This window comes from Leuciscus leuciscus (genome assembly GCF_965113295.1).
Source record: "Leuciscus leuciscus genome assembly, chromosome: 3".
In the NCBI taxonomy this organism is placed as follows: Eukaryota; Metazoa; Chordata; class Actinopteri; order Cypriniformes; family Leuciscidae; genus Leuciscus; species Leuciscus leuciscus.
Window position 1 is genome coordinate 53,863,156 of NC_138727.1, and position 15,225 is coordinate 53,878,380.

Here is a 15,225-nt window from a genome sequence, read left to right on the forward strand (position 1 = left end):
CAACCATTAACATTGAGTAACTGGGTTTTTCTCAGTGAGAACTAGCTCCCTCACTGCCACTGTTTTGTAAATATTTGTAAGTAAATATTTTTTAAAGTTGGATCCTTGAAAAATGCACATATAGGATTTCCATGTCAGTATGGGTCTTTAACAGTCTTTGACATTTCTACTACAGAAAACACGTCTAATACAACTTTTATTCTGACTGCCTTTAGATGTCTAACAATTACGTCTGTAGCAAGTCTTTACTTGACATCTATAGAATGTCCAGAAAAGACGTAAAAAAAAAACGTTCATTCTGGCTCCTGTGAGGACGTCTTTAGCACGTCTTTAATTGACGTCTATACAATGTCCAGAAAAGACGTATTAAAAAACTTTCATTCTGGCTCCTGTGAGGACGTCTTCTGGATGTCTAAGAATGACGTCTTAAGCACGTCTTTAATTGACGTCTATACAATGTCCAGAAAAGACGTATAAAAAACTTTCATTCTGGCTCCTGTGAGGACGTCTTCTGGATGTCTAAGAATGACGTCTTTAGCACGTCTTTAAATGACGTCTATACAATGTCCAGAAAAGACGTATAAAAAACTTTCATTCTGGCTCCTGTGAGGACGTCTTCTGGATGTCTAAGAATGACGTCTTTTAGACGTCTTCTAGACGACTTTTTGCTCGCTGGGTAATGTTGAATTGCAGTGAAAGTGTGTCCTAAACAATGTTCTGTCCTGTAGGCACTGATGAGGATGTTGATGGGAAAGTCAGACTGTTTTTGGGTCGTTTCGGTTGCAGAGAGAGTTTAGGATTGGAACAAGGCAAGTCGTACCTCATCATAGGCCAATCCACTGACCTGCCAAGGCTCGGAGGAACGTAAGTGTTCACTCTGTGTCTGTGAATAACAGGATTTGAATGAACTTTATGTATTTAAAGTCTTTACAAGGTTGTTCATGGCTCAATGATGGGACAGTTTTTTTTTTTTTTTTTTTTTTTCAAAATGCGTTTTAAATAACCTAAAATAGACTTGAATACACTTGGGGGAAAAGTAAAAACAAATACTAAATGATTTGAATACAAATCATCTGTGATGAACTTGAGTTTATGTGGGGTTTATAGTCAACAATGTGTAACTGTGGTGTAACTGTCCAGTGATTAACTCTTTCCCCGCCATTGACAGATTTTTCAGAAAATTTCTGGTAATGCATGTTTTCACTGTTATACGGTAGGGAGCGCTATTACGCATCTTCTGAAAGAGTACAGAATCTCCAGATCAAAAATCAAGCGATAGAAGCATTGCTTACGCATGTAAAATAACGTGATCATTAAACAGCATATAAATCAAAACTGCCTAACGTTAATGAATCAAATGTCGACCCATGAAGAGGAAACGACTGTGAAGCTTTGGCGGTGTTAATGGACTTGATCGACTCCATCTGTGTTTTGATCATCGTTCTGAATCCGATTTGGACGAAGTCTTCAAAAATGTGATTTTATCCGATTTTTGTTCAAATGTTGCTTTTTTTTTATGAAACTAACCCACATCCAAGTGTTGATTAAAAATCAGAATGCAAGAAGCAAATTTTTTTATTTTTTATTCTTTTTTAAAATAAAGCAGGCTCTGTTATTTTAATATATTGCATGTTCAGATTTACCTGGTGGCATGCAGGTAAAACGTTAAAGGGAAAATGCTGATTATAAGGCAATAATTCTTAGAAAAAGTTAATTTTAATACAAGACAAATAAAAAAGCTATTTTGTTTGTAAAATACGAATATATGAAAAACTTTTGCCTGCCAAAACAAAGACAGCATGATGTAAGCATTATGCTGGAATCTATTTGGGACAAGAAAAACGTCTCGGTTACGTATGGTAACCCTCGTTCCCTGAGTCCAGGGAACGGAGACGCCTCGTCGGGGGAGTTCCCCTGACGAATTGGGATCACGCTAGGGAGACCAACTGCCTTCGAGTGAATTAAAACGAGCCAATGAACATTGGCATGCAACATTTGCATTCCGCAGCCCGCCTACGAGTGCGGGTATAAAGGCGGAAGCAAGCGCATACACAAATGCTTTTCACTGAGGAGCCGGACGGTGTCCAGTCCTCCGCGAAGGTACAGCAGCATGGCGACGGGACGAGGCGTCTCCGTTCCCTGGACTCAGGGAACGAGGGTTACCATACGTAACGAGACGTTCCCTTTTGTCAGCAGGGAACTCCGACGCCTCGTAGGGGGAGTTCCCCTGACGAATTGGGATCCCTACCAAAACGCCATGGTGCTGGCCCCTTCCAGTGCCCAGCTAAGCTACAGCCCTGCAGCAGTTTCCAGAAAATTTTGCGGGAGCTAGCTAGGGAATCACACTGCTGTTCCGCAAGACCCAATCAGTGGATATTGGATAACACTGGGAAAGCGTGCCCATCCCCAAGGAAAATAATAATTGGGGGGAACGCTGCGGAAGCTGAGGCAGCCTAGAGGAAGGCCCTCAAATACACACGTACTAACCACGTAGGGTAGTGAAACATATGGCAGTCCTGAAAGTAGTCCCAGTCCGGAGGAGTGAGGAGCGTACTCAACAGGGACGACAGAATGAGTCTGTCAAGGGGAAGACACGGCTGAACTGCACGTGGCAATCATGGGTCGCCGCAGGGACCACTGGAAAAAGCACCCAGTCCACTAGCAACTCCTTACTGAAGGTAGCAGACCTGATGCCGGGCGGTCCGCAACGCCTGGCACCGGAGGGGGTGATGGAGGAACTCACGAGGTTAGCCGTTTGTTGGGTAACCCACGGAGCAAAAAGACGCACGTATCCGCACACGGAATGGCGTCGCAAGCCGACACACCTATTCCCTCTAATTACTGGCCGTAGCAAGTACTCGGGAGGAAACAGGTTCCACACGTAGGCTATAAAATCTAGCGAACGTGAACTCTACAAATGTCTGTTAGCGAGGCGCCTTGTGCCAGTGCCCAAGAAGCGGCAACACTCCTAGTGGAATGAGCCCGCAACCTGGGTGGGCAGGGCTCACCCTGGGACTCATAAGCCCTGGTGATAGCATCCACTAGCCAGTGGGCTAACCTCTGCTTGGAGACAGCCTTCCCCTTCTGCTGGCCTCCATAACAGAGAGCTGATCTGAGGTCCTGAAGCTTTGCGTTCTGTCTATATAAACCCGGAGGGCCCGGACGGGACAGAGAAAATCTAGAGCTGGGTCTGCCTCCTCCTGGGGCAGCGCTTGCAGGTTCACTACCTGGTCCGCGAAGGGAGTGGTAGGAACCTTGGGCACATATCCGAGCCGGGGTCTCAATATAACATGAGAAAGGCCAGGCCCGAACTCTAGGCACAATTCGTCGACCGAAAAAGCCTGCAGATCCCCTACCCTCTTGAAGGAAGCCAATGGTAACAGGAGCGCTGTCTTAATGGACAGGATATTAAGCTCAACTGTCGTCAAAGGCTCAGAAGGAGGACTTTGGAGCGCTTTAAGCACTAAAGTTAAGTCCCAAGAGGGTACAGGGTGCAAATCGCGAGGTGGATTTAGCCTCCTAGCACCCTTGAGGAATCTGATGACCAGGTCGTGCTTCCCCGCGGACTTACCGTCAACTACATCGTGATGTGCGGCTATTGCGGCAACATACACTTTGAGAGTGGAGGGAGACAGCCTTCGCTCCAACCCCTCTTGTAGGAAGGAGAGCACGACTCTGACCGGGCAAGTTCGTGGGTTCTCCCCGTGGGAAGAACACCAGCCGACGAACAGGTTCCACTTCAGAGCGTAGAGGCGCCTCGTAGAGGGAGCTCTAGCTGAAGAGATGGTATCTACCACTGCCTGTGGCAGGCCATCTAGAACCTCCGCGTCCCGTCCAGGGACCAGACATGGAGTTTCCAGAGGTCTGGACGCGGGTGCCACAGAGTGCCCCGTCTCTGAGAAAGGAGGTCCTTCCTCAGAGGAATCGGCCAAGGAGGGGCTGTCGCGAGGAGCATGAGTTCTGGGAACCAAGTCCGGGTTGGCCAATATGGGGCCACCAAAAGGACCTGCTCCTCGTCCTCCCTGACCTTGCACAGGGTCTGTGCAAGAAGGCTCACTGGGGGAAACGCATACTTGCGCAGGTCCCGGGGCCAACTGTGTGCCAGGGCATCCGTGCCGAGAGTTCCTTCGGTCAGGGAGTAATACCACTGGCAATGGGTCGTGTCCAGAGAGGCAAACAGGTCTACCTGTGCGGCTCCGAAGATTCACCAAATCAGCTGGACCACCTGGGGATGGAGTCGCCATTCTCCCGGAAGGGGAGGCTGACGTGAAAGCTCGTCGGCCACACAATTGAACTCCCCTTGGACATGAACGGCACGAAGCGACCTCAGATGCTTCTGACTCCATAGGAGGAGGTGGGAGGCGAGTCGCGACATACGACGGGAGCGCAGACCACCTTGTCGGTTGATGTACGCAACGGTCGCAGTGCTGTCCGTACGGACCAGTACGTGCTTGTGTTTGAGAAGCCCCTTGAGGCCTCACAAGGCTAAGCGTACTGCTTGCAACTCTAGGCAGTTGATGTGCCAATGCAGCTGGGGCCCCGTCCACAGACCCGAGACTGCATGCCCTTTGTACGTGGCCCCCCAACCCTTGGCAGAAGCATCTGTGAAGACCACAGCATGCCTGGAAACCTGGACTAGGGGCAGTCCGGCCCGTAGAAACACAGGATCCGACCAAGGGGTGAAGGTTTGGCGACAGTGCGGGGTGACTTTGACCCGGAACGTGCCGCTCTGCCACGCCCACCTCGGGACTCGATCGCGAAGCCAGTGCTGGAGCGGTCTCATATGCAACAGACCGAGCGGCGTTACTGCGGCTGTGGCTGCCATATGCCCCAGGAGCCTCTGAAACTGTTTCAGTGGAACCGCTGACTTGCCTCGAAAAGACTTGAGGCAATTGAGCACCGACTGGACGCGTTCCTCCGTGAGGCGCGCAGTCTGGGCGACCGAGTCCAGTTCCATACCGAGCTAAGAGATCTTCTGCACGGGGCAGAGTTTGCTCTTCTCCCAGTTGACCTGAAGCCCCAACTGGCTGAGGTGCCGGAGCACCATGTCCCTGTGATCGCACAACACATCTCGCGAGTGTGCCAGAATGAGCCAGTCGTCAAGAAAGTTGAGAATGCGAACGCCTTGTTCTCTCATGGGAACAATGGCCGCCTCCGCGACTTTCGTGAAGACACTGGGCGACAGGGCCAGCCCGAAGGGTAGGACCTTGTACTGATATGCTCGACCCTCGAAAGCAAACCGAAGAAATGGTCTGTGTCGGGGAAGAATCGAGACATGAAAGTACGCGTCCTTCAGGTCGATCGCTGCAAACCAATCCCGGGGACGGATGCATTCGAAAATGCGTTTCTGCGTGAGCTTGTGCAGGGCCCGATTCAATACTCGCAGATCCAGGATTGGCTGTAACCCACCGCCTTTCTTGGGTACAATGAAGTAAGGGCTGTAGAACCCTGACCTCATCTCGGCTGGAGGGACCAGCTCGATCGTGTCCTTCGCCAGCAGGACGTCGATCTCTTTCCGCAAGACAGGAGCATCCACCGGACGCACACGGGTGATGTGGATGCCCCTGAACTTGGGAGGCCGGCGTGCAAACTGAATTGCATAGCCGAGCCGGATGGTGCGGACGAGTCAGCGCGACGGACTCAGGAGCGCTAACCAGGCTCTGAGAAACCGCTGCAACGAGCCCACCCGCCCCAGCGGCGTACCCGCGGAGGGGCAGCGAGGTGGAAGGCAGGGACACGGCTCCGGTGGCATTGTGGCGGCCGAGAGCGGGGTCTGGGTGTGTACTTGGGCAACACCTACCTGCTTCCACCGGGGGACAGACGGCAGAGAAGACCCGAGAGTGTTCTTCTGCGGGCTGTCGCCTGGCGAGAGAAGGGGAGGAGACGAGGAGTGAGGCCCAAGGGCGGCTGCTGGTCTCCGTACCTTCCCGCCCAGCGGCAGACAGGAGTGACGTGACCGGGGTGGCGCCACTGCTATCGGAGAGCTGGGGAGAGGGGAACAAGAGCAGCGCAGCTCGAGGGCGGCGCGCACTGCTATTCTGACTCTCTCGGACGGATGAGACTGGTTTTACTGCCAGTCTCGACCGTGAGGGGAAACGAGGAGCGAGGCCCGGAGGCATCGAGTCCTGGTTTCCGCCTCACCCAGCGAGAGACGAGAGTGACGAGGCCGAAGCCCTCACTGCCATCTGAGCGCTGGGGCCCGTGAGCGACTTAGAGGAAGTGGACTGCTCAAACTTTGGGTACCGCTGACTGGATGACCAGCGGCGGAACAGAAACAAAATTCTCCACCCGGCCCTCCCCCGGGGGAAGGAGTGGTGATGACATGCACTCCCGAAGAGCAGAACGTCACAAACTCTGGGTCGCTTCTCTCAGGGTCATTTCCCTTCCTTTTGCTGGGGGGAAACAGACTCTGAGCGGGCTGGTTTTGAGGCGCTTCTGGACCACCAGTGTGGACATCGTCTGACCGAGGGCCAGCGCTGTGACTAATCACGGTCAGTCACTAAGCGCAGCTCCACCCCGAGTCAGAACTACCCACGTGCAGTGAAAGTGCAGGGGTAGTGAGAGAGGAAAAACTTTTGCAGATTTAGGCATGTTTGGCTTGCCATATTGGAACCAAAAAGCTTCCATACTGCCAAAAAAAAAATTTCACACACATCCAGGCACTTTAGAATAGCCCAGGAAAGTGTGGCTGTCAAATCTGAATCTTCAGCATGAGAACACACCATTATAGTAGGAACTCAGCATAAATTTCAGAGTATAACAGCCCTCTCTCCGATGTAGCAATCGACATCTGTCCTCCCCTGGAGCCCCGAATGAAATGCTCGGTCCCTCATGAGAAGGACCAGAACCCCATCCGAAAGCCTCGACGGCACACGGCACGCTGAGCGGCTTAAGTCTTTACAAGAAAGAGGAGACGAACAACGTGCCGACGTGGTCATGCACTCATGAGAGAACATGAACCACCCACGAACACAGTCTCAACACGCTGATTAGGCATGTGAAACAGTGATCGTGGCCGTCAATCAGGCATGCAAGACAGTGAACGTGGCCATCGCCTCGATGACACACGGCACGCTGGGCGCTCAAGCCTGCAGGCAAGGCAAACAACGTGCCGACGTGGTCATGCTCTCATAAGAAAGCATTAACCACCCACGAACACAGTCTCAGCATGTTTGCGATGCGCTAGAGGAGTGAGTGGTTCGTGCTCACTGTAACCCTCAGATCACCAATGTTATTTGCCAAAGTAGCCCTCCTCTGGTGCACCAGAAGAGAAACTAGATCGGGAAATAAACAAAGGGACTCACCTCATAGAGGCACGCGAGTCTTGATCATGACCGCGCATCTTGAGCGCCGAATGACGCGCGCTGGGTTGCCGTGACAACCCGCGCTGTCAATCGGCAGCTCGACGGCACACGGCACGCTGAACGGCTCAAGCCCTTACGAAAAGGGAGAGAACAACGTGCCGACGTGGTCATGCACTCATGAGAGAACATGAACCACCCACGAACGCAGCTTCAACACACTGATTAGGCATGTGAAACAGCGATCGCGGCCGTCAATGAGGACAGGAAACGATCGCATCCAGAAACACACGAGTGAATTCAACGTCATCCTGAAAAGGACGCGATCTTCACTCGTGTTGCTCTTTCAGGAAGAAAGTACTCTCTTTATTGTGCTGAAGCACACAGGGATCCAACGCGGCAACACAGCGGGGAAACTGCAAGCCCGCTGTGCGCACTCAACCATTTACCAGCTGTGAAAACAGCTTTTGAATTAACAGCGTTTAGACGCAGCCGGCAGACAGGAATCGCGTGGTCACTGAAACGCCGTCTCACCAACACAGAGAGATCCCCTCCCGAAACAGCAGACTGGTAGAGCGTAAGAAAGATACAATTTTAAAGCTCATTCACTCAGAGAGGACACAACCGGTCGGCTCCCCCATACAAAAATGTAATATATGGCCATATATGTACTTATATTTTAAATAGCATGACATATATCTATACATATATTTGACTTATATGAGAACACAATATATGCCTGCAACATATATCTATACATATATTTGACTTATCTGAGAACACAATATATGACTGCAACATATATCTATACATATATTTGACTTATCTGAGAACACAATATATGACTGCAACATATATCTACATATATTTGACTTATCTGAGAACACAATATATGCCTGCAACATATATCTATACATATATTTGACTTATCTGAGAACACAATATATGCCTGCAACATATATCTATACATATATTTGACTTATCTGAGAACACAATATATGCCTGCAACATATATCTATACATATATTTGACTTATCTGAGAACACAATATGCCTGCAACATATATCTATACATATATTTGACTTATCTGAGAACACAATATATGACTGCAACATATATCTATACATATATTTGACTTATCTGAGAACACAATATATGACTGCAACATATATCTACATATATTTGACTTATCTGAGAACACAATATATGCCTGCAACATATATCTATACATATATTTGACTTATCTGAGAACACAATATATGCCTGCAACATATATCTATACATATATTTGACTTATCTGAGAACACAATATATGCCTGCAACATATATCTATACATATATTTGACTTATCTGAGAACACAATATATGCCTGCAACATATATCTATACATATATTTGACTTATCTGAGAACACAATATATGACTGCAACATATATCTATACATATATTTGACTTATCTGAGAACACAATATATGACTGCAACATATATCTACATATATTTGACTTATCTGAGAACACAATATATGCCTGCAACATATATCTATACATATATTTGACTTATCTGAGAACACAATATATGCCTGCAACATATATCTATACATATATTTGACTTATCTGAGAACACAATATATGCCTGCAACATATATCTATACATATATTTGACTTATCTGAGAACACAATATGCCTGCAACATATATCTATACATATATTTGACTTATCTGAGAACACAATATATGCCTGCAACATATATCTATACATATATTTGACTTATCTGAGAACACAATATATGCCTGCAACATATATCTATACATATATTTGACTTATCTGAGAACACAATATATGACTGCAACATATATCTATACATATATTTGACTTATCTGAGAACACAATATATGCCTGCAACATATATGAACATTTATGTGTCCAAACATGTGAAGAAAATATTTGAGTTCATCCATATATGATACCATATATCTGCACAGTATAGTATTGGTTTCTCGCATATATGGACAACATTAATTATAAATATGTGACATACATATTTGTTTTCAACATATTTAATAAATGTATGTAAACATACACTGTAACCCTTTACTGTAAATTTATAACGAATTTCTTACAGAATTGTACTGTATTTCCATAATACAGTATTAAGCTGTATCTTTTACAGAACAGCTGTAAATATACAGCACATTTCTGTTTTCGTCCTGATAAATTCGTTACCATCATACTGACTGAAAAGTCATTGCATTGTGGGATTGATTTCTTTCGCGCTCAATTCAGTTCAAATGTGACGCGTCATGCGAGCAGCAGCAGCAGACAGTAACGTGCAGCTACAACAGGCAAACTCGTTTTGTCAGCGGGATTCAACTGAACAAAATAATCATTCCTGTTATCAAGATAAACAATGTCTGCGAATCTGTGAGCAATTTTAAAGCTTTTTTTAGGTTCGGTTCGGTCCGGTCCGTGTTTCAAACATCAGTTGCCTGTGACGCAGCAGAAAATGGACGACGTTAACGGTAGCAGCTACCTGAAGACGGATGGAAGAATTTGTCATTGAATAATCTAACCTGCGCGTGACGATAAGTGGGATTTAGAGTTTGAGAAGATGGAGAATTGTTCAACTGAGTGATACGGTAAGCCAATATCTATTTTTTTGTTTGTTTTTTTTTTTTGTTTTTTTTGCGTTTCTACATTGTTTTCACGTATTTGGTTTGATTTTGCGAACGCTGTTTAACGTGGCCGCGCAAGCAATTCACTGACTCTGTTCCACCTGTTTACCAAGTAACGTTAACTTCGACATTTCATATAATAGGCAACCTTTACCATGCTATTTGCATGACGTGCATTTGATATATTTTTTTTTTCGTTTTAGGCTTTGTAATCTGATGGCCATTGTTAATGTAAGTGCTTTTAAGTAGTGTTACAGTTATAGTCTAGCCTATGTGGTAAAAAAAAAAATGCTGTTAAATTCTGTCAGTTCTGTGATCGTGCTTTTGAATCGTTGTCAGAATTTTGCTAGCACATGAAAATCCATGTTCCTAATGCTGTTTTCAAATATAGTAGGCCTATTCCTGATTGCCATCCCATGGTCCTACAACTACTCCCTAATTCAAAGAAGTTAGACGGTGTTATCCTTCAAGCAGATAAGTAGAGATTATTCAGCAAATCTCATTAATTTGTAATATGTTTTATGTTTTGGTTCTGTTGATCAAGGTTGTGCTGTCCTTTTTAAAAATTGTTTCAGGAATTTGCATCGCTGATGTCCAGCAATCTACATTTGCCAGAAAGTCCACGACTTATTTCCTGGTATGTAAACATTAAAGGGGTAGATGAAACCTAAAATGAAAAGCCATCATTTACTCACCCCACTGCAAAATATGTTTTTCTTAATTAGTGTTTTTATTTTGTTTCCAGTCCAGATATCTACAATTCTTACATGAAGAAGCATTTAATAGACACGTAAAAATTGTCTTGTTTTCTTAAAGAATAAGTCAAAATTAAGTGAGTTTATGCTTAAAACAAACAAAATTATATGCCAGTGCATTTTAGCATTCTAACCAATTTTAATTTTTAGTTGAAAAATGTAATTCATAGAACTATGAATAGACAACCACAGTGGAACCCACAGTAGTTATTTTAATTATTAATATTATTTATTTATTCTTTTTTTTATTTTTTTTTTTATTCCATTACAGGTCAATCTCTAAGCAACCAGTGCTGGATATTAAGTTTGGAAGGTCAAGGTGTGTGTGAAGGATCACAGCCTCTTCATCACTGGCGTGGCAGCGCTGTTTGCCTCCTCCTATAACTTCAGCTTGCAGTACCAGGAAGAGGCAGCACCTTGAGTTTGTTCAGAGGTTAGTCATTGGCATATTTGCCATTCATATATATATATATATATATATATATATATATATATATATATATATATATATATATATATATATATACATATATTAGACTGAATTGTGTCACTAACCTTGACTTGACAGTATTTATTATGTTGACTACTGGTATGAACAATATGGCCCTGGTTTCCATACAGGGCTTAGCTTAAGCCAGGTCTAGGCCTTAATAAAATTAGGGTATTTAAGCAGATTTTATAATAATGTATCATAAAAAAAAAAAAACATTACTGGTGTGCATCTTGAGATAAAACAGTGGCAGTCATATATTTTAAGATATGTCAGTGCAAGTTGTTTTCAGTTGAAGGATTAGTGAAAATTCTGTCATTAATTACTCACCCTCATGTCGTTCCAAACCTGTAAGACCTTCGTTCATCTTCAGAACACAAATTAAGATATTTTTGATGAAATCTGAGAGGTTTCTGAACCACCCATAGACAGCAACGTCTTTGCAACTTTTAAGGCCCAGAAAGCTAGTAAAAACATTGTTTAAATAATCCATGTAACTAGTGCAACCTTAAAGGAGAACTCCGGTCAATTTTAACATTGAGCTCTTTTTATTGTAAATTTGGAGTGCTGTCAATACAGAGAACAACGACAAAAATCGGTGTTGCCTACACCGTGTTATCCTCGTTTTAAAATTTGCACCCTGTTGACTTCAAGTTTTAAACCTGCTTTTAGCCATGTGAGTGATTCCTTCAGAGTGAACACGGGTGAATCTGACTGCAGTAGATGTGAAAGATCTTGTTGAAACATCTACAAATGTCCGTATATAGGTGAAAAGGCCCCTTGAAATCAATTTAAGGTGGCAAATATTACCCCTTAATAAAAAATGTTAATTTCTGTCACTGCTTTAAACTGACCACTGCATAGAATATGAAAAATATGAATATCTTTGTCAGTCAGCTGTCAACAGGCCTAAACAAGCCATGGCACCAAGCACAGAAACACAATCAGTAAAATGTTATCTAATTATTATCAAGAAAACTTTGAAAATATCGATCGAGGCATATTTTGTCAATATTGCACACCCCTAATGCATGGTATTAATTTTGATTTCTTCGGGTCTTAAAAGGCCTTCAATTTGACTTTAAAAAATGTGCAGAAACCCTGCATCATAATATTTAGGTTGAACCACTGTAGCTATATATTTACCAATGTTTTTACCACTTTTCTGGGCTTTGACAGTTGCAATGATATTGATATCAATGGAAGGACAAAACTATCAGATTTCATCAAAAATATCTTCATTTGTGTCCTGAAGATGAACAAAAGTCTTGAGGGTGAGTAATAATGACAGAATTTAAATTTTTGGGTGCAAACATGCATTTTAGTCTGGTAAATCATGTTGTCATATATGCAATAAACATTGCAAGGCTTGCAATTAAGTTAAATTATTTCTGTCACAAAGGTTTGGGCTGGATTCTGGCAGTGTGTGCTCTATATAAACGGAGAGTCTAAAGACTGCCTTTCCACTGATACTCTGATGGCACCGGATGAGGGGATGATATTGTTAATGTGTGTACGCACTGTGTATGCGCTTGGTTCCGCCTTTATACCCGCACTCGTAGGCGGGCTGCGGAATGCAAATGTTGCATGCCAATGTTCATTGGCTCGTTTTAATTCACTCGAAGGCAGTTGGTCGTCAGGGGAACTCCCCCGACGAGGCGTCGGAGTTCCCTGCTGACTAAAGGGAACCTCCATTAGAGAAGACTCCATTAGACAGTAATATCTATATCACATATTATTTTGACCTGTTATTAAAATGTTTTGTTCAGGTGAAACAGAATGTGTATTAAATGTTTGTCAAAAATGTATAAAAACAACACGAATAGAAAGAATTCTTCCTTTATCACTGTGGAAATCCATATTGTACATTGACCCTGAAAGGATGCATGTGCTTCGTAAATGCATACAGTGTAGTTAAGTCTGTAATTTTATTCTGTTGTTTTAGTCTGCACTACATCTTTGAAGAGCACACTTGGGTTGAATACTGGCCGACAAGAGAGGAAAGTCAAACTCCACAATACAGGGATCAGTACATCGGCATCTCTGAGCTCCAGGATAAACTCCTGAGAGATGGATGTGCTCCATAATTATACATTTGTTGATTACAGGAAATTAAACATCATCTCTTACATACTCTCAATAAATATGAGCTAAAATACTTTGTAATTATGTAAAAAAAAAAAAAAAAAAAAGGGTAACGGAATTTGAAAATGTTCATTTTAGACTTCTGACTAATTAATCATGGTGTAATATACAGTGCCTTGCAAGAATATTCTAATTACTTTTGCCATTTTGAATCACAAATCCAACATTATAATTTGTTTTGTGTGATATTTTAAATCTGTATCTCATTTTAATAATCATAAGATACTTTAAAGGAGAATCTCAGCAAAATCCCCAGTGTTAAATTAACACTGCTCAGTGTTTATAAGAGTCCACACTCTCAGAGTGTTATAAGTAACACTGAAGCAGTGTTAAAGTTAATGAGATAATTAAGTGATGATTGAGCATTACTGAAGACACCTGATGTTAACAAGCAGAATCACTGAAATTTAAAAGGTCCAGATGATTATTCCTGACATTTGCTTTCTGACAGGATTTGATGTGAACAATAAAAGATATTGAAGATGTATTGGGATGCAGTGATGTCTCACATCTCACATTACTCCTTTCTAGAACACTCAAGAAGCAAAACCTCACAAGCACTGCTGTGTGGAGATGTTCAGGTCTGGAAACTGGTTTAGAAAAGGAAAATAACACACATCACACAGAAGGGGCATTTTGATCATATAACGTATTGAGTTTTTCTTATTTCCCTCGGTTGTACAGAGAGAAGGAAAGAGAGATACATTCAGAAATTTAAGTTGGACAAAAGTGCTTCACAATCGTCTATGCAGATAATAATTAGAAATTGTTGTCAGGCCAGTTTCTCTCAGCCCACAGAAACGCATGATGACCCAGATCTGGACTACAGACATGAGCCACTGGCTCAATCATAGCCAAATAATAACCCTTACCCTTACCGAAAGAACATATGTTTCCATATTGAATGGCTTAAATATGTTCTAAAATATATGAAATAATAGATTCCATTAATATATTACAATATATTGAATAATTAAGAAATTGCCGCTTTTCATATATTGAAAAATATGTGAATATATTTACACTGTAAAATGTAATTAGTTGAGTAGTGTTAGAAAACTTGAGGAAACTGATTGCTTTAAATTTCTCAAGAATGTTTTACTCAAAGTTGCTAATACAAAGACATAAAGAGTGTTCAGAAAATAATAGACTGTGCATTTATTTGTGTTTATTAAACTGCAAATACTTTATGTATGTCTGAAACTCAACTGAATAAACTAAAGACAATTAAAACTAAAATAAACATTAACTTACAGTAGTTAATAGACATCACTGCAATACAGTCACTGCTTTTTAAATAAAGCAACATGCAGCATCTCATCAATATTTGCAGATCTTCTCCTGGACTGAAGCACAGGCTCTACTCTTCAACACAAATGGTGACCCACAAAACTCAACAGAAACCCTTTAAATCCCAACAGAACATTAAACACTAACAGATCTCTGAAGATCTCAGCAGAGGAGGATTAAATAACTCCACAAACAGCATTACCAGCTTCACTTATTACTAACCAGATTGACTTTATTTCTGTCAGACGTCTACAGAAACTCTTATTGAGAATTAACAGAGGTTTAGATGTTGATGATTTATTGAAAAGTAATAAAGTTTGTAGCAGCATGATGGAGATCATCTAGGCTACTTATGTAACCCCAGGGAATGGAGACGTCACGTCCGATTGGAACTGACGAATTGGGATCCCGTCTGAGAGCCCAATAACCTTCGAGTGGTAACAGAACAAGGCAATGGACATTGTGATTTGCAATCGCAGCGCACGAACAGGACACAGCAATGCAGGCGTTGCGACAGTGTTGACAATGTTTTGCGACATTGTTAATTGTTATTAAGCAATAAGGCATAATATA

General features: G+C 43.1%; 1 protein-coding gene and 1 long non-coding RNA gene across 7 annotated transcripts in view; both read left to right on the plus strand.

Moving 5' to 3' along the window:
- The window catches only part of LOC309493628 (complement C3-like), a 528,795-nt gene that overhangs the window by 478,914 nt on the left and 34,656 nt on the right, over positions 1–15,225 (plus strand). For 5 of the 6 annotated variants that reach the window (XM_082162766.1, XM_082162771.1, XM_082162769.1 and 2 more), the window contains 2 exons: positions 729–864; positions 13,163–13,849. In XM_082162766.1, coding sequence (XP_082018892.1) covers positions 729–864; positions 13,163–13,304 — 278 coding nt within the window. In that variant the 3' untranslated portion in view covers positions 13,305–13,849. Of the gene's footprint in view, positions 1–728; positions 865–13,162; positions 13,850–15,225 lie in introns of those variants that run through there. The other variant, XM_082162768.1, reaches the window with a different exon arrangement.
- On the plus strand, positions 9,720–12,709 carry LOC309493933. Its single transcript, XR_014204109.1, has 5 exons — positions 9,720–9,936; positions 10,176–10,203; positions 10,548–10,609; positions 10,999–11,160; positions 12,397–12,709. It is a non-coding gene; the product is annotated as an uncharacterized lncRNA (long non-coding RNA).